The sequence below is a fragment of the Eptatretus burgeri genome, chromosome 1 (genome assembly GCF_056783735.1).
Source record: "Eptatretus burgeri isolate ZD-2024b chromosome 1, Ebu_testis_v1, whole genome shotgun sequence".
Taxonomy (NCBI): domain Eukaryota; kingdom Metazoa; phylum Chordata; class Myxini; order Myxiniformes; family Myxinidae; genus Eptatretus; species Eptatretus burgeri.
Window position 1 is genome coordinate 54,766,811 of NC_140961.1, and position 18,544 is coordinate 54,785,354.

General features: G+C 42.9%; 1 protein-coding gene and 1 long non-coding RNA gene across 15 annotated transcripts in view; one reads left to right on the forward strand and one right to left on the reverse strand.

Annotated features, from left to right (window-relative positions):
• The window catches only part of LOC147034517 (uncharacterized), a 106,845-nt gene that overhangs the window by 44,581 nt on the left and 43,720 nt on the right, over positions 1–18,544 (forward strand). For 6 of the 14 annotated variants that reach the window (XR_015059135.1, XR_015059136.1, XR_015059130.1 and 3 more), the window contains exons 7-9: positions 11,804–11,948; positions 12,096–12,177; positions 16,303–16,408. The exons of 3 other annotated variants lie outside the window; for them this stretch is intronic. This is a non-coding gene — a long non-coding RNA (uncharacterized LOC147034517). The remainder of the gene's footprint in view (positions 1–11,803; positions 11,949–12,095; positions 12,178–16,302; positions 16,409–18,544) is intronic. 5 more of the 14 variants (XR_015059142.1, XR_015059146.1, XR_015059147.1 and 2 more) reach the window with 3 other exon arrangements.
• Positions 3,409–16,957, reverse strand: LOC147034518 (uncharacterized). The gene is made up of 2 exons (XM_085884782.1): positions 16,505–16,957; positions 3,409–11,437 (listed from the first exon to the last, which is right to left on the reverse strand). The coding sequence occupies exon 2, from the start codon at positions 6,291–6,293 to the stop codon at positions 5,214–5,216; it is 1,080 nt and encodes a 359-aa protein (XP_085740908.1). The 5' UTR covers positions 6,294–11,437; positions 16,505–16,957; the 3' UTR covers positions 3,409–5,213.

The following is an 18,544-nucleotide window of genomic DNA, read 5'->3' on the forward strand; positions in this document are numbered from 1 at the left end:
GCATGGCTTCAGAATTTCTGGAGTGTTTTTATTGTGGGCTTTTTTGAGTAATGGCTTGCTTCTTGCGAACTGACCATGCAGGTCAAACTTGTTGAGTGCTTGGGATATTTTTGTCACATGTACACAGTGACCAGTCTTTGGTGTAGTGGTTAGGGTCGCGGCTTGGGATCCAAAAGGTCCTGAGTTCAAGTCCCGTTGGCCGCTTGAATTAATACACACCAGGAGGTTGACTCAGTCTGTCATCCGTCTGAGGTCGGCGAAGTGAGTACCAGTGTATGCCCTGGTTGGAATAGGTGTACCATATCCCTGTGTCATAAGAGGCGACCAGGGTTGCGTCAGGAAGGGCATCCGGCATAAAACCTGTGCCAAATCATTATGCGGATCATAACGGATGATCTGCTGTGGCGACCCCTAACGGGAGCAGCTGAAAGAAGAAGAAGAAGAAGAAGAAGTACACAGTGACCAGTCTTTGCCATAAAGGCCTGTAGCTCTTTCAAAGTTGCCATTGGCCCCTTGGTGGTCTCTGTGATTAGTCTCCTCCTTGCTTGGTCATCCAGTTTGAAGGGACGGCCTGATCAAGGCAAGGTCTTAGTGGTGCCATATGCCTTGCACTTCTTAATGATTGTCTTGACTGTGCTCCAAGGGATACTCAAGGCCTTTGAAATAATTTTATACCCATCCCCTGCTCTGTGCCTTTCCATAACTTTATCCTGGAGGTATTTTGAAAGCTCCTTGGTGCTCATGGTTGAATATTTTCTGTGAAATTCACGACCCAGGAGAGGAAACCTACAGGAACAGCTGATTTTATTCGGAAATTATCAGATTCACTGCAATTTAACACAGGTGGAGGCCAATGAATTTGGTGTGTGATTATGAAGGTGATTGGTCACACCTGAACTAATTTACAAATGCTGTTATAATGGATTCTGGACTCTTATCCAACTAAGATATTCTAATTTTGTATTTTTAATTAATTTTCTGAAATTTGTGGAATTTGTTTTTCACTTGGAAGTTAAAGGGTAAGATGTTTAAATTAAGGTGGAAAAAGTCTGATGTAATGGATTTAATTTCAGGCCACAAGGCAACAAAAGGTGAAAATTTTGAAAGCGTTATAGACTTTCTAAAGCCACTGCGGATTATATTAGCTTTCCAATGGTACCATTGTTCGTATTCTTCAACAGCAGGAGCCGATAAAGCAAAATGTTGGTCTGCTGCTGCTTCTTTGCTTGGCATACACCTGATACATCTCCTTTAAGTAATGAAAACATTATTTAGTCGAATTCCAGTGGAGAGCACTTACGAGGTTTTTTCATATTAGGGGAGCTTTCTTTGTCTCTTGTTCTAGGGAGAAGTGAATTCTTGCAGAATTTTTTTTCTGTAGGCTCACTTGACTGTGCCTGGATGGGTTTGAGGGTAGTGGAGTAATGGCTCCATTGCAGTATTTAATTTTCCATTTGAAGTGTTTGTTCCATATCCTGATGCGGTGTAGACCGTGCTTCCCTGCTGACGGATTGCTGCTATCTTGTACCTGTTGCTGCATTTGAGTCTGGGGAGTAACTGCTGAAATCTATCGATCGGGGATCTTCCCGACATCTTTGTTTTTTACACACTTCTTTTTTACTTTTTCACATTTCTCTTTATTTATTCTAATTCTTGTCTTTCTTTTGTTTTCTTTTATCTCTTTTAATCTTTATCTCTTTCTTCCTTGATCTGGAAAAACCCAGTCAGTCCAATTCCAGTGGAGAGCACTTACTCGGTTTTTCCAGATCAGGGAAGCTTTCTTTATCTGTCTCTCGAGGGAGAAGTGAATTCTTGCGAACGAGATATTCACAATAGCTCAAGACATGCCAGTATTTAAAATTATTTTTCCAAATTCAAGTTTATATGATTAGTAAGAAAATATTGGAGGGGCTACTGATAATTTGAAAATCAAGGAGGGGTGTGAGATGGAAGCAAATGTATGGAAAATTTGATTTAGATTTTTGCCTTGACCTTTTGTTTGAGATTGAAGACATACATCCAATCCATTCATGACACAAAAGACAGCATGTCCTTGGTGGAATGACCTTGGCAGAAGCCAAATTGAGTGTCAGAGATGAGAGAGTTATGGAAAAGATTAGTGTTGCGGTCTGCTGCAATGATCAATTTCATGACTTTGCTTGTGATGGGGAGAAGGCTGACATATCTGAAGTTAAGATGTCAGATTTTGCACCTTTCTTATGAATTGGATGCTATCAGAACCAGCAGTGGTTGAGGAGTCAAGAGAGATGATGAATTTCTCCACCTTGGAAGGAAGGAAGTACACATGTTGTTGGATGTTTTCAGTGAGGAGGTGTTTAAATTATGACAGGAAGATAGGGATTAGGGACCATATCCTTTTCTATAAATTATTAGGGACATGACTAAAGGGGTTATTCTTGGCAAGAGTATAGTGTCAATTGTGACCTTATTCTTTGAGAGTGATGTAACAGATGAGTATATTCCAGAAACGGACTTGATCAACTGCCACCAAGTTTTTGTAGATCGTGAAAGATCTACAAGTTTGGACCACAGATGAGCCTGATGCTGAATTCTGGTGCATCTGAGGACAGTGGTCATCTGGTTTCTGGTGCAATTGAGGACAAACACAGTTTCTGTTCCACGTCAGTTGCCAGGTATTCCAACACTTCACATGAGTGTAACCTTTGAGAAGGGCTGCCACTGTTCCATACCTTGTTGACCGTCGAGCACCTGAAAGCTGCTTGACAACAGATAGCCCTAAAGGCTTCAGTTTTTCACAAAACAGTTGCTCGTGACAAGTCGATGCAGAGAGACAAGTGTACAACTTTTGTACAATGTCGAAGAATCTGAAGACCATTGGGCTGCATTCACCAGCACTTTTCCCCACAAGGTTGAGTGAGAGAGCTGCACATGGTATAAACATCACATAGGGGTATTGCTCCCTGATGATAGTTTGGACACCAATGTATTTCCCATTCATATTTGTTATATTGTCATAAGATTATCTGTGACAATTTTTTATGTAGATCCTGTTCTCCCACAGAAGGCCAGGACCATTTCTGCTGTTTATTTTCCAATATGACCGATCCTTGACAATAACTTTATGAACCTTTATTCAGGACAGGTTGGAAGAACATATTGGATGACAAATATCATTTTTGACATCTCTTATCCTTCAGAGAGGCAGACAGAAGCCTCTTCCCTCTTTTCAGACCTTGAAAAAAAAGTCACAAGCTGGTTAAACACTTGGATTATGTCTTTTAATCCTGACAAATCTCACTCTCTCCGAAAGGACCGTCGTATGGTCCCTCCCATCTACTTTCTAAACAACCCTCTTGAGGAAGTTCAGTTACTCAAACTCCTGGGTTAGGACACTGCAACATTCTGCCACTGCGTCATACCTTCTTGGGTCTCAATGTCAGACATGATCTTTCTTGAGCAAACTGCATTTCAAAGTTGGCCTTCAAAGTCAGCCACTGACTGGGCATGATTAGTCGTACAAAGTCCTTCTTTGGCACACCTGAACTCGGGGCGCGGTAATTTGGTCACGGGAAACTTGGTCACGGTAAAACGGTCACAAGGTAATTTGGTCACAGTAATTCGGTCACGGTTGTAATGTCCGGGGAGCAGTGAGACACGGAGAGTCGTGAGGGTTGTCGTAACTCTGTTTATTGCGTCCCCGGATGTACACTACTACGAGCCTCTAGCGGGCGCGAACAACTGTATGCATTGCAGACATGTGACTACTATCACAACTCCTCCACGCCCCCTCAACGCTCTATGCCAATACACCACACTCCTCCCTCCTAAAAGTATGATTATAAAATGACAATTATAATGACAAGCATAATTGGAAAAGAATGCTACGACACAAAACGCAAAGAAGAACAAAATGACACCAACCATGTAAAATCCTCCAAGTACCACGTCACTTGCTCTAACCCTGGGATGATGGTCGGGCTGAGAATCAAACCCGTATGAGATGGCCCAAAAGAAAAACGTGCTTCATCCGCACAACCTGTAACAATAATGCCGTTGTTCTAATCTGGCACACAACACACTCTTCTATCCCCATCACATCATACACTGTGTTAGTGCGAGTGAGTTGAATCCCAAATGCAGTGGACTGGGCGCTCGAGTACTGAGTTGCACGACGAAGTTAATGGTGTTTGCAGACCACAATAACAATGGCCGTTTTAAAGATATAAAGAGGGAAGTTTGGGAGCACAGTATAACTATGCAGCAGAAGCGCCCCCAGGCGGCCCATGCTTACACGCCTTCCGGCGAGGTTGAGGTGACACCCCAGGCAAACCTCCCCCGGCACCATCAAATGCCCCCGGTCGACAAGTTGGCACATCTCCCTCAGACAGGACCGAATCAGGTAAACACCCCGAGTCTGCAAGCACCGCGGGCGCCAGCGCAGCTGACCTTGGCGAGACCAGAGGTTCGCGCTTCATGGCACCAGGCACGTCTGACCTTGGCAATATCAGGGGTGGGGGTGACGCTGAACAGCGAACCTGCCCCAGCTCCCCGCCATCAACCCGAACTAGGCAATTAGCCGGCTCCATTACCAGCTGTCCCACACCAAAATCGCGCACCAACGCCGGGCACAACACTGCCCCTGCCACCGACCCCTTAGGTCGCAGCAAATCCAGCCGAGACTTCAACGCACGTCCATACAGACGATCAGCGTTGACTGGATGCACAACAATGTCATGCAACAGCAGAAACATCGTCTGCGCAGATGCAAACTTCTCTTTATGTACAGCGCGTTCCCTCAGTATAATTCTAACACATGAGAGTGCAGCGAACTGCGGACTGTCATCGAAGACCGGGATCTGGAAGACCTCTTTATTCGCAACGATCGTCTGCAAGTTCTTCACATCAAAGAAAGCATTGATCCCAATCAAACACATTTTGCTCACACGCGGACTGTCGGCATTTGCTTTTATAACGCCATGCTTAATCACTCGTGCCGCGAGAATCAAACACACAACAATTAACAAATCATGAACCACGCTGCGAGCAAGCCTCTTGGTTGTCACGACGTTGAGGCGACTTGCGTGCAGGTCCCCATCTGAACGTCGAAGAGGACACCGTCGATGGTCACGTTCCGCGAACTTCTTGAATGCGCCCGGTTCGCTCCAATCCCGGGTTGAAATCGCCTGAACGACACGGGCGTGCACTGTATCATGAGCCGACTCCACCGCGACCTACTTGGCGGTGGCCGGCCCATCCTGGACCTGGCCCAGTGCCAACACATCAACCCGGTTGGTTGATCCAGACGAAGGTGGACCCTCCGCGCAACGCAAGCGCGAGAGCCCGTCGCAGCTGGCATGCTCCCCGTTGCTCCGGAACCGTATATCGTAGTTGCAGGAAGCAATGAACGGACACCAATGTTGTATCGCTGTGGCCCCTGCCACCGGGACCTCGCCCGAGGGAGGCCCAGGCCCAAACGGAGGTATGGGGCCCGAAGGAGACACGGGCGCACCTGGAGGTACGAACTCCGAAAGAGGCACCTCCTCCCACTGACTCTTTAATCTGTTCGGCACACGACGCCCAAGGTGAATGACTGGCGCCGTCCAGTCTAGCCTGAGGCTAGTCAGCCAGTCTCGGCCCAAAAGGGCAGGCCCCTCCCCTCGTACCACAAACAGTGAGAGCAGGGCGCTTTGACCTTGGTAGACCACCGAGACGTCTGTCACAGCAAGTGGCGTAATTGCTTCGCCGGTGTACGTGTACAGCGAGAGGGTCGCCCTGACCAGGTGAAGACCACGGAGTTCATGAGCGGTCTGTTTGCCCATGATCGACACAGCGGCCCCGGTATCAACTTGAAACACGATCGGTGCCCCGTTCACCTCGACCTCCACTGTCATTGGTCTTGTTACCCTCGGACCAATTGAAAAGAGGCTCAACATCAGCTGCATTCCCTGCTCCAGGCCGCCGGGATCGCTATGCCCAGGCTGCATGCCGCGCTCCAGGTCGCTGGGGTCGTCCCGTACATCGCCATCCATGACCGTTATGGTGGCCAATGACACTTGGCACACACGCCGTAGATGTCCCTGAGTGTTCAGATCGTCCTCCGACTGGCCGCGTTGCAACGTTTGGCCACGGCCCGCACCGAAGACTGTGCGTGCGGCCGTGGGCGCTTGGTATATCGCACGGACTTCCGGATCACCTGTCATACTCTGGCCAGTGAGGGCTCGGACATCTGTCAGAGTCTGCTCGACGGCCGACGCCGCTTCTGAGTTGAATGTAATGTCCTCGTCCTTCAGCCGTGGAATTGCAGAAACCATTTCTGACTCTTTCAAACCAGAAATAAAACGATCTTCGAGCCTGGCCTGCCGTTCACTCGACGTGAATCTGCAGGCGACGGCGAGACGTCTCACCCGCTTGGCGAAACTCGCGATGCGCCCCCCTGGGCTCCTCGCCAGGTGATCGAACTTGTACCGCGCGAGCTGCGCTGATTCTCCCGGCGCATTGTGCGCCTGACAATCCAATTCTCCCGGCAACGGCTCAAAGTCAATGACGAGGAAAACAGGCACTCTGCACGCGTTTATCCGAAACAACCTTGTCGCTAATGTAATGTCACAAGGTAATTTGGTCACAGTAATTCGGTCACGAGGTAATTCGGTCACGGTTGTAATGTTCGGGGAGCAGTGAGACGCGGAGAGTCGTGAGGGTTGTCGTAACTCTGTTTATTGCGTCCCCAAATGTACACTACTACGAGCCTCTAGCGGGCGCAAACAACTATATGCATTGCAGACACGTGACTACTATCACAACTCCTCCACGCCCCCTCAACGCTCCATGCCAATACACCACAACGGTAATTCGGTCACAAGGTAATTTGGTCACGGTATTATTTTTATTATTTTTATTATTATTATTATTATTATTATTATTATTATTATTATTATTATTATTCACTGCATTTAAGGCCAGTAAGGCCCAAGAGCAGTAATAAACATTTTCATTTCATGGACGGCGAATCTTGTTGGCATAATGACATATTGACCAAGTTTACTGACTACTATAATGGAATCGATTCTGTCTCTCAACTTTTTATTTCCGATTCCATTATAGTAGTCAGTAAACTTGGTCAATATGTTATTATGCCAACAAGATTCGCCGTCTATGAAATGAAAATGTTTATTACTGCTCTTGGGACTTACTGGCTTTAAATGCAGTGAATAATAAATAATAATAATAATAATAATAATACCGTGACGAAATTACCTTGTGACCGAATTACCATGACCGAATTACTGTGACCAAATTACCTTGTGACTCTTTTACCGTGACCAAATTTCCTGTGACCAAATTACCTACATTCCCTGAACTCCAATCCACCTACATGGCCTTAATCTGCAGCTTGATGAACTACTGCTACCCCCTCGCATTGCTCAGCTTGACTCCATGGCAACCAAGGCCTTCAAGATCATTGGAATCCCCCACGATGAAGCCGAGTCCATGATCTTATCACTTTCCCATCACAGACAGGTCGCTGGTCGATCTGTCTTCTATCGCCTCCTTTCTGTTCTTGCACCCTCTGTTCTTTCTGTGCTTTGTATCTCCCAGATTTCTGCAGGGAGCATGCGGTCCACTATCAACCCCATTCTGGTAAAACTCCCAAAATCCAGAATCGCTGCTCAACTTCATTTATCTGTTCCTCTTTTTTTTCTGCCTGTGGAATCATCTTCCACATTCTCTTCCATCTCATTCTCCCCTATAGATCTTCAAGATAGATGATCATGACCATGTCAGATCATCCTCTATCCAAAAATATGATGTTATCTACCCCCGTCATTTGCCCTCACCCACCCCTTTTCTACCCCCGTCAATTGCCCTCACCCACCCCTGAGCCGACCTCTTTCCAAATTTCCAGTTTTTCCTTCCTGAAGTTTCCTTCTGTATCCATCTTATCCACCCCATCCATCCATCCATCCATTGGGACTATACTCTGTGCAGAGCGTTGATGCTGCCGAAGCAGTCTCCTGGGCTATTGGGCACAATTCTGGATGGGTTGCCACTCCGACACAGGATACCTGGTTGGTGGACCAGCAAGCTGACACTCATTTTGCCGACCTCGGAAGGATGACAGGCAGAGTAAACCCCGCCTGGTATTAATTCAACAGCTAAGCGGGATTTGAACACGGGATCCTCGGATCCCAAGCCCACCACCTGAACCATTAAGTCAACACCAGGCATATATACATCTTCCCCTACTTCCCCATTTCCCTTATTTGCAGGTATAAAATATGTAATTACAGCTCTCAAGTAGAGACAAAATATGTAACTGTATAAAATATGTAACTCTCAAGTAGAGCAGAGGCTACATTAACATTTGACAATTGTAAAAATGATAGTTACAACAGGGGTCCACAAAATCATCGGACTGGTAAAACTTCACTTTGTAAGAGCAAAGTTGGTCCATGTCTAAGGGGTTTTTTTTTTTTTTTACAATTTGATGCCACCTGAGCTTATTTCATGGTGCGCTCAAATCAAAGTTAATATTATGGAGTCTTCACAAACTACTCCAAAGTGATAAAGCTAAAAAAAAATGCAGATAATATCTGAATAAGTTGGATTAACAGAGAAAGTCAGATGATTCTCAGTTACAGAAGTATTCAATCCCTTTGCCTAATTAACCCAAAATCATTCCAGGAGTAAATTATTTGTTTAAAAGGATACAAAATAAGTGTAATAGGTTTCACTTGCATGTAATCAGTGGTTTAACTTAAAAAAAATATTCTCCCCCACTTATCCAAGGAGTTTTAAGGTGCAACTCATTTGGTCAACCAGCAAGGCAAACATGAAGACCAACGAGTTTTCCAAAGAAGTCAGACATAAAGTGGTGGAGAAGCACCGTTCAGGAGAGGGTTATAAGAAGATTTCAAAGACTTATCATACCACCCAGACTACCCAGATCAGGTTGCCCATCCAAACTCAGCAGCTGGGCAAGCAGGAAAAACTGGTTCAGGATATCACTGTAAATCCAACAATGGCTTTGAAAGATCTACAAGGGTCTATGACCGAGATGGGGGTCAGTGATCATCAATCGACAATATTCCATTCCCTTCACAAAGCTGGCTGGCTTCCATGGACAGGTGGCAAGAAAAAAGCCATTACTGATGAAGATGCATCTAAAAGCTTGTATGGAGTTTGTGAAAAAAAAGCATCTTAATGATACTACAGGCATTTTGTGGTTAGAGAAAAGTTTTGTGGTTGGACGAGACATAATTGAACTTTTTTGTCGAAATTCAAAGCGTTACGTCTGGCGCAAGCCTGACACTACACACCACCCAGTCAACACCATCTCTATTGTTAAGCATGGTGGTGGCAGCATAATGTTATGGAGGTGCTTTTGTCAGCAGGGACTGGTGAGCTTGTCAGGATAGAAGGGACAGTGGAAGGTGCAAAGAATCTTTGATGAAAACCTGCTTGAGCCAGCCATGAATCTGAAACTGGGTCGGAGATTAACATTTCAGCAGGACAATGTTCCGCAGTACAAAGATAAAGCCACCATGGAGTGGCTGAATAAGAATAAAATTAATGTTCTTGAGTGGCCCAAAGTCCTGACTTGAACCCAATTGAACATTCATGGCAAGACTTGAAGATTGCAGTCCATCGACGATCCCCATCAAACTTGGCAGAACGAGAGCAATTTTCACATGAAGAATGGGCAAAGATTTCACCATCTCACTGTGTGAAGCTGTTAGAGATCTACCCACAAAGACTCAGCAGTCATTGCTGCAAAAGGTGTTTCCACCAAGTACTGACCTAAGGGGCTGAATACTTTTACAACCAGTGGATTTTGATTTGCACATGTTTTTTGCAGATATTCCTGACGTTCAACGATAACAGTGTTTAGTTTGATCTTATAAGTTTAAATAAAAAAGTTAATTTGGAAAAATTGTTTCTCCCTAATTAGTAATTTATCTAAATGTGGAATTATTGTAAGGGGGCGAATACTTTTCTAGGCAAGCCGCAACTGTCTAAAATTGTGAAAGATCTATATGGCTATTATACACTGCCCCTTTTTGGTGATGGAGTCGATGTTGATGCTCTGGTTAGATGATATATTCAAGTCAAAAGAGAAATACAGCCGACTGCAGCTGCCATTGGAAATGACACACCTGCCTTCCAACGTGATCTCCCTCCTTTGATGTTCAACCTGCCTTTGAATCAAATTGCCATTTCAAATCATAAGAGCAGCAGAAACATTATTGAATGTTGGCTACTTTTAGCACAGCTCTCATCGGTATGGTTTGGAGCTCCAATTGAAGGAGTTTTCAATCTCTGTTAGATAGTTTGACCATTATTCCCAATCCAGTGTGTATAGTGATGAAAGACAGCCACATTTCAATTTCTACGAGCTTGAATCTCAACTGCTGAGCGCAAAATCTCTTCAAAACCATTGACAGATAGGCGAAGCATCTCATAAGGGGGCTTGAGCGACACCAAAGATTTTGTTTGCAGACGATGGAATCTTTGGTAAGCTCATAGGCTGAAATGGCAAAGTGGAGGTGGATTTTTAGGGGAGTAGGAATAGGAAAGAGGTTGAAACAGAAAATAATTTAACTGTTCAATTGGTTCACAGATCCTTTTCCACTTGGTTGTCTCTTGGGAAACATGAAAACCTTTTTATTCCGTGCAGGTGTTCAATTGGTCATGCTACTTCTGTTAATTACATGAGCTAATGCAGTACCAAATTTGGCCAAACATTTCTGCAATGACATTATCAAGCTGACAACAAAATCTCACTTGCTTCCTGGTGGGATTTCAACTTGTAAAGGCGAAATATAAAACTGCCAATTAACAGGATTGTGGTTGTGTGCTATAAATACCATTACACAGAATAAAATTGCTTTTCACATGCAGTACAAAAAAACATGATACTGGTGGGTTTTGTTTTCATGGCATTTTTCAATAGCCCTGGGAAGTTAAGTATTGCCCTCATCTCTGCATTCTGTTTTTGCAATTTAGACGATTAAGAAAAATAATCAGACGCTTGAAACATAAACAGGGGGTCGTTACACATTCACATCCTGATAAGGGCCCATCTATTATGTTTTGAAAAAAAAAATCTGCATTTTGAGACCCCCCACTCCAGGATTTGTCCTCCTTCCTTCTTCCTCACATTTCGTTCCATCATCTTTCCTTTATATGCACCCATCTCACAATCCTACCCTACCTTTTTTGTACTGATCTCTTCCTCCCATGCCTCCTCAACTTCACAACACTGTGCGTAGCATATGTAGCCCCTAAAACCATCTGCATTTATATATAACTGCATAATGAGAAATCTCCCAAGAGAATGCCCCCAAACAGAAACATCTACTCAAATTGATGCTCCAATGGCTGTCAGAGGAGCCATCTGCATGGAGAAGAGACATCAAGATTGGCAGGTAACGATGTGGCTTCTTTCCATCAAAATCTGCAGCACATAAGATATAATTAAATAAGCTTTTCTAGGTAAAGTTTTCATCCAGAAGTGATTTATTTTCTATTGTATTTTTTTTTTCCTGTCAAATGCTTTACTTGCAGAACACTGCACATTCATTATCCAAAATGTATTGGCTTATTATCCACACTCTAAAACAGTGCAGGAAAGCACAATGTCATGACCCACGTAGTGAGGCGTTGGAGAGGGGTGAAAGATTTTAGGATTAAAAAATGCTGGATTTTTTACTTTGTTCATCATCATTAAAAATGGCTGGTGTTGGCTTAAAGGTTAGAGTGGTGGGCTTGGGTTCCTAGGTTCCTGAGTTCAAATCCCACTCTCCTGTTGAATTGATACCAGGTGGGATTGACTCTACCTGTCGTCCTTCCGAGGTCGGCAAAACGAGTACCAGCTTTCTGGTATCCTGTGTCGGAGTTGCGACACGTCCAGGATTGTACCCATTAGCCAAGGAGACTGCTGAGGCAGCACCAACGCTCTGCACAGAGTAAGGGCCCAACCGAAATGAGACGTGGATCATCATTATGCCCAATGATCATTTTGAATGCATAACACGACCACTTTGTGACTATTACTTCTGTTAAATAACCTTAATGCTTTTTCTCTTATGGATTCTTGTGTGGTTCTCTCACAGCTTGCTTTGGATCAAAGATTGCATCTCGGTGTTTGTGTCCAAATAGCAATGCTAAGAGCAGCTGTACTGTGCAGTTTTCAAGGTAACAAAATGTTTTTTTTTAATCATTATTATTATTATTTTTCTTGACATAGCTAAACGTTTTGTTGGTAACAAACAGGTTTTGTGATTCATAAAAGCATGAGCATGTCAAAATTCCATCATTGCATGATGTTTAAAACACTGTGACATCAATCACATGGACAATCGGAGTGGTGTCATTGTGCCGTGCAAACAAACATCTTTCATGAAAAACACCAATGGGTCATTCCGTGCCAACTCACTTAAATTTCAAAAACCTCCCCAGGTCACCTCCTCAGATTTTGCTGGAAAAATTCTTACATGTAGATTTATGTGGCTCTACCCACCATGCAAAAGATTAGCTTTCAATTTCTCATAGTTTAAAAAATATCTATCTCGAGACCTTTGAAATTTGGCCCTAAAAATGCCAAATGTGAAAAACGCATTTTTTTCCAACTTCAGTGGCTTAATTTTATAATGGACTCCTCTGGAAAACGAATATTGCAAATATTTACTAATTGGCATCCAAATTTTTCAATTATGGCATCAGATAGCTTCTGGGATGTATATTTCTCACTCTATGGGAAGCTAAAAATGGCTTTTTGGCCAAAACGAGCTAAAATAAGGTGAAACTATAGGAGCCCTCCTGAAAATATGGAACAACTTAGAATTTTTTTCTCATAACACAGTGATTATAGGGTCATTATCTATCCATAGATACATTTTTATTAGGATAATACAGTTAGGTGATGAATTATAAAAGTTTTACCATAAGCCCTTGCCTCCAAGGGCTCTAAAATGGACCAATTTTGTCTCCTGGTTTGACCATGTAGGTAGGGGTTTAGGATCTTCATTTTTTTTTCTTCTAAAGATTGCCTCATATAAGATGTATCTACTGACCGAATAATTTTATCTAACGCCCATGGCTTCATATTAAAATAAATTTTTATTTACATGCACGTTTTTTTTATAATTATTCACTTTTTTCATATTCATGAGCTTATAAATCTGAAACTGAACACTCCAGCAAAGTGATACTACAGGTATTTATAAACTGGCATATGAAATTTAAGGATCTGTCATCAGAATGCCTCATAACTGCATATGTTTCTATCTGTAGGATGTTGAAAATGCCACTTTGACCAAAAATGGTGAATATGCAGGGAGCATTAACTGAGGTTATGTAACAACTTAGATTATTCTTCTCATAAATTCATAATTATAAGTACATTTTTTATTCAAAAATAAATTCTTCTAATGATAATCCAAACATATGCTTGGGTTTTAATTTAAAAAACATGTCCTACAGTTCTCTATTTGAAGTCATTATTTTTGACATACACCACTAGATGGAGTAATGGTCTGTCACAACACTAGGGGCAGCACAGTCAACCTGTTTGTCTGTTTGGAGAACAAAGGAGAGGAGGAAACAAAGGAAATGGATGCAGAAAAACCTGGGCCCAGTGGCACAAGTTTGACAAGTAGATGCACTGTTGGAACCAGATTAGACCAGGAGTGTCACAAGACCTATTATACAAGGAAGGTTGGGCTAAAACAAGTTGCTGCTTTGGAGAAGAAGTCACAAGAATTGATTTCATGGAGATCAGGAATTACTTTCAGTTCAGAAGACAGTATTTGCCTACATCAAGAGACTGCATACCATTCCCGGTATGAGTGTCGACAGACCTCCTGTTGTGATCCTCTCCAGTTTCACACGAAAAATGTGCACAGTAAGTCAAATAAAATCTTGTTTCGTAAGATCCTCCCTTATGAGTAAATTTATTGCTAAGTACTGGGATCTTTTTTTTTAGGATTTGGAGATATTTGTTTAATTTCAAAATTTATTTTTGATCTTGATTTTGTTTCCACATTGAATAAATTGACATAAAGTCTTAAATTGTTTCTACAATGTGCATCCTTATCACTAATGTCTAAGAAGCATAATGTAGCCTCATGCGCACCCCTGCAAGTTCACCTTGTTTTGTACCAAGTGGGCCAAATTGCCATATTTGGCTTCCGAAAACTAGGAGTATGTGCTTTCTAGAGACATTCTGATGCAACAATCTGAAATTTTGCATACCAGTTTATAAAATTCTGCAGTAACTCTTTTCTGGATAGTTACATTTAAGATTTATAAACATGAATATGAAAAAAGTGAATAATTATAAAAAACGTGCATGTAAATAAAAATTTATTTTACGATGAAGCCATGGGTGTTAGATAAAATTATTCGGTCAGTAGATACATCTTATATGAGGCAATCTTTAGAAAAAAAATTAAGATCCTAAACTCCGAGCCACATGGTCAAACCAGGGGACAAAATTGGTCCATTTTAGAGAGGTCGGAGGCAAGGGCTTATGTTAAAACGTTTATAATTCATCACCTAACTGTATTATCCTAGCAAAAATGTATCTATGGATAGATAATGACCCTATAATCACTGTGTTGTGAGGAAAAAATTCTAAGTTCCATATTTTCAGGAGGGCTCCTATAGTTTCACCTTATTTTAGCTCGTTTTGGCCAAAAAGCCATTTTTAGCTTCTTATAGAGTGAGAAATATGCATCCCAGAAGCTATCTGATCCCATAATTGAAAAATTTGGATGCCAATTAGTAAATATTTGCAATATTAGCTTTCTAGAGGAGTCCATTATGAAATTATAAGCCAATGAAGTTGGAAAAAAAATGCGTTTTTCACATTTGGCATTTTTAGGGCCAAATTTCAATGCTCTCTAGAGATAGATATTTTTTAAACTATGAGGAATTGAAAGCTAATCTTTTGCATGGTGGGTAGAGCCATATAGATCTACGTTTAAGAATTTTTCCAGCAAAATCTGAGGAGGTGACCTGGGGACCCTTAGGTGAGTTGGCACGGAATGACCCCAATGTGCTCTTAATTGCTATTCCCACAACTCCATCTGGTCTTCTCCCTTTTCTGCACCTTCCCATTAACAATGTCAGGGAAGTCGAGGTAAAGTGGCAGCTGTGATGTAAGCAATGATATCAGGAGGAAATACTGGGGGGTGTGGGGGGGGGGGTAGTAGATACAATCAACCATTACAGATAAATCTACAATATGCAGTTTGTCATTTTTATGATACCGTTATTGACACAAAACATTTTCTTTGTAAAAACAAGTGTATGCTTCGAGAAATAAAAGCAAATAAATGCTCAAAGCAGCAATGAATCGCCTCAGAAATGACAGGGGTATATGAGGTGTGTTCAAAAAGTATCCAACCTTAATTTTTCGTGCATAAACAAATGAAGCTAGGGAGGCATGTATGTAGGCAATCCTAATCCGTATGCGTGAATATTTTCCCACCTGCAGAAGCTATCACTCGCCGACAGACCGCCGATGAGTGAGGAAGTGTAAGTGAGTGCCGTCGGATTTTCGTTTTTGACAAAATGACGGAAAAACTTGAACAACGCTACTGCATCAAATTTTGTGTAAAGCTTGGCGATTCCCAAGTGGAAACGATCCACAAGATTCAACAGGCCTTCGGGAACGAAGCAATGGGCACCACACAGATAAAAGAGTGGTACAACCGCTTCAAAGATCAGCACATCAGTGGGAAGTGAATCACGTTCTGGTAGGCCCTCAACATCCCGAAATGAGATCGTCATTGACCAAGTGAGGACCCTGCTGATGCAGGATCGTCGAATCACGATCAGAGAACTTGCAGACGAGGCGGGCGTCAGCATTGGATCCGTTCATTCCATTGTGACTGAGGATTTGGGCTTAAGGAGAATCTCAGCGAAGTTCGTGCCAAAGCTGCGAACGATCGAGCAGAAGCAACTCCGTTTGGAAATCGCACAGAACATGCTGGAGACTGTGAACAGCGATCCCAACTTCTTCAACACAGTGATCACTGGCGATGAGACCACAGTGATCCGTCATTTTGTCAAAAACGAAAATCCGACGCCGCTCACTTTCACTTCCTCACTCATCGGCGGTCTGTCGGCGACTGACAGCTTCTGCAGGTGGGAAAATATTCACGCATACGGATTAGGATCGCCTGCATACGTGCACCAAACCACGCCTCCCGAGCTTCATTTGTTTACGCACAAAAAAATAAGGTTGGATACTTTTTGAACACACCTCGTACATCTTAAATAATTCAATAATCCTAAATGCCTTGGTTTCCACAGCGTGAAGCCAAGAAAGGTGGGAGGCGGGAGAACCAGCCTGGAGGGGAGAGCAGTACTCCATCAGGCTGCGAACAAAAGCTTTCTTTGTACGTGGTCAGCAGATCAGGTGTGCCAAGTGTTAGGACCTAGCCCGAGAGTAGAGGGCTCGGTGTGCCGCCTATTGCTCCGAGGTCCTGATTGTGCTCGCGAGACCAATACGTACCGCATGTGTGGTCACGCTGTATAAACAGTCAGATGTGACCGAGCGAAGTTAACATCCGAATGCTGATGCACAATTCACACCCCCCACTCTTCAACACACAGTATCATCTGCAAATCCAGTAATGCAATGCAAATGTTTTACTCAGGATAAAGAAACACAGGGTATACCATCAAGCAATGGATAAATCATGTTTCACCAAAAAAAAATGAATAAAATGATGGAACACGACCATGCATTGCAAACTCTGGGTTTAAATTTGTTTTTAAAGTCAAACATGCGAGTAAAGACATTACGTGAGGGATGCAATAAAGGAGAATTAAGTCAATGGAGAAGAGAAATGTTGTAACAGTGGGACGTTTTAGACACAGGATGAAGGAAAGGTCAAATTGAAAACAGTCTTTTGAAGAAGAAAAGGAGTGTTGAATTGTGATGCAACACCGAGAAGAACACGTGTGAAAGAGGAAGTTGAAACATTTTAAGAGACCGTTTTTTGAATGTTGTTTTTTAAAATTTAATTTCTTGATGAAGATTGGGTAAGATTTGGTAAAGGAAAGGTTGAAAAAAATCATGTAGGTGTTGGTGAATTTGGATCGGCAAACAGAAGGAGCAGAAGGAGGAAGAATAGTCACTACAGGATTCAGGAAGTCACGTGGTTACGTGGGGTATAATGTGAGGAGGGAAAAGGTTTTTTTGTTGTATTTTAAAAAATATTTTGAGACATGAAACAGAGGGTATCCTTGAGAGGGATGGAAGGAGGGTGGAGGGAAAAGTGGAGAAAATAAACACGATCGTGCACACAAATGGGAAGAAGGGGTAGGCCTCAAGGAAACCCGATATTAAAAGACGACGAAAACTCAACAATTAGCACAAGTTTTAACACAACACCGACCTAGAAACACACAGTAAACATAGAGATAACAAAATTACACAGAGATAACAACATCCACTAAACAGAAACTAGAAACGCAGAGTAAACATAGAGATAACATAAGTCTGGAGACGGCGATGGTTCACAAGCAATGTACACGGTTTGCCTTTTTTTTATTTTTTGACCTTCGAGAGGACACCACGGGCAATCTGGCGGGAATCGGGAAAAACGTAAATGATGAAAGTTGTAGTACTCGAAGAGCACTACTTGCATACCAACTTTCATTCGAAACAGTTGAAAACCCTCGGAACTCGATGCCAAATTTATTGATTTTTTTTGACATTTTCTAAATTCGTGACCTTGTGACCTTGACCTTGGGACGAAAATGAAAAATCGAGCTCTGTGGGGCTATGCAGGTGCCATTGGGCTAACCAAATACCGAAATCCCTGCCAGATTCGACAAACCCCCTCGGAGAAGATGCAACTTGAAACCGGCTACCCCCTAAAAACATTTTTTTGGGCGTGGCCTGGCCCATAATGGGCGCAGCACGCCCATTCTCCGGAAAACACAACTCGATCATGATATAAACCTCCCACCTAAATTTTATCAGGATCGAATCAAAACCCACAGAGCTATGCTCGGGACAGACAAACAGACAGACAGACAGACATACACACAAACGAATATAGTGGTCACTCTGGCTGGCGCTCGTGAACCAATAGTGGTCACTTACTGACCCGTGAACCAAAAATGACAGAAAAACAACCGGAAAACTTATCTTTGAGAAAGTCGGCAGAGACCCTGAAGAAGAACCGCCACTGTCACTCAGAACCGGAACCGGAACCGGAACCGGAAGTCTTTCAACCCTTTAGACCCTTTGAAACACTTAGACCCTTTAGACCATGAGACCCGTTTGACCCCATAGACGCATACCACACAGACATCTCTAGTCTTCTTGTGATATACATACTCTACTTATTTTTCAGCAAGTAAGGCACATTCTCCACCCACCCGGAGGCTGGGCACTGTGCTCGTTTGAATAGAATTTGCATATCACTGAATTGGTTCAACAATCAAAACCTCGAAGCATAATGTTCATTTGCATTTTGCAAGTATTGTGCTAAACCCGACATCTTTCTTATTTATCTGTTGTTTGGTTGTTTCTTGTTTG

Excerpts from the sequence above, each read along its gene's own strand:
- LOC147034518 (XM_085884782.1), bottom strand. The coding sequence starts at position 6,293 with ATGGTTTCTGCAATTCCACGGCTGAAGGACGAGGACATTACATTCAAC.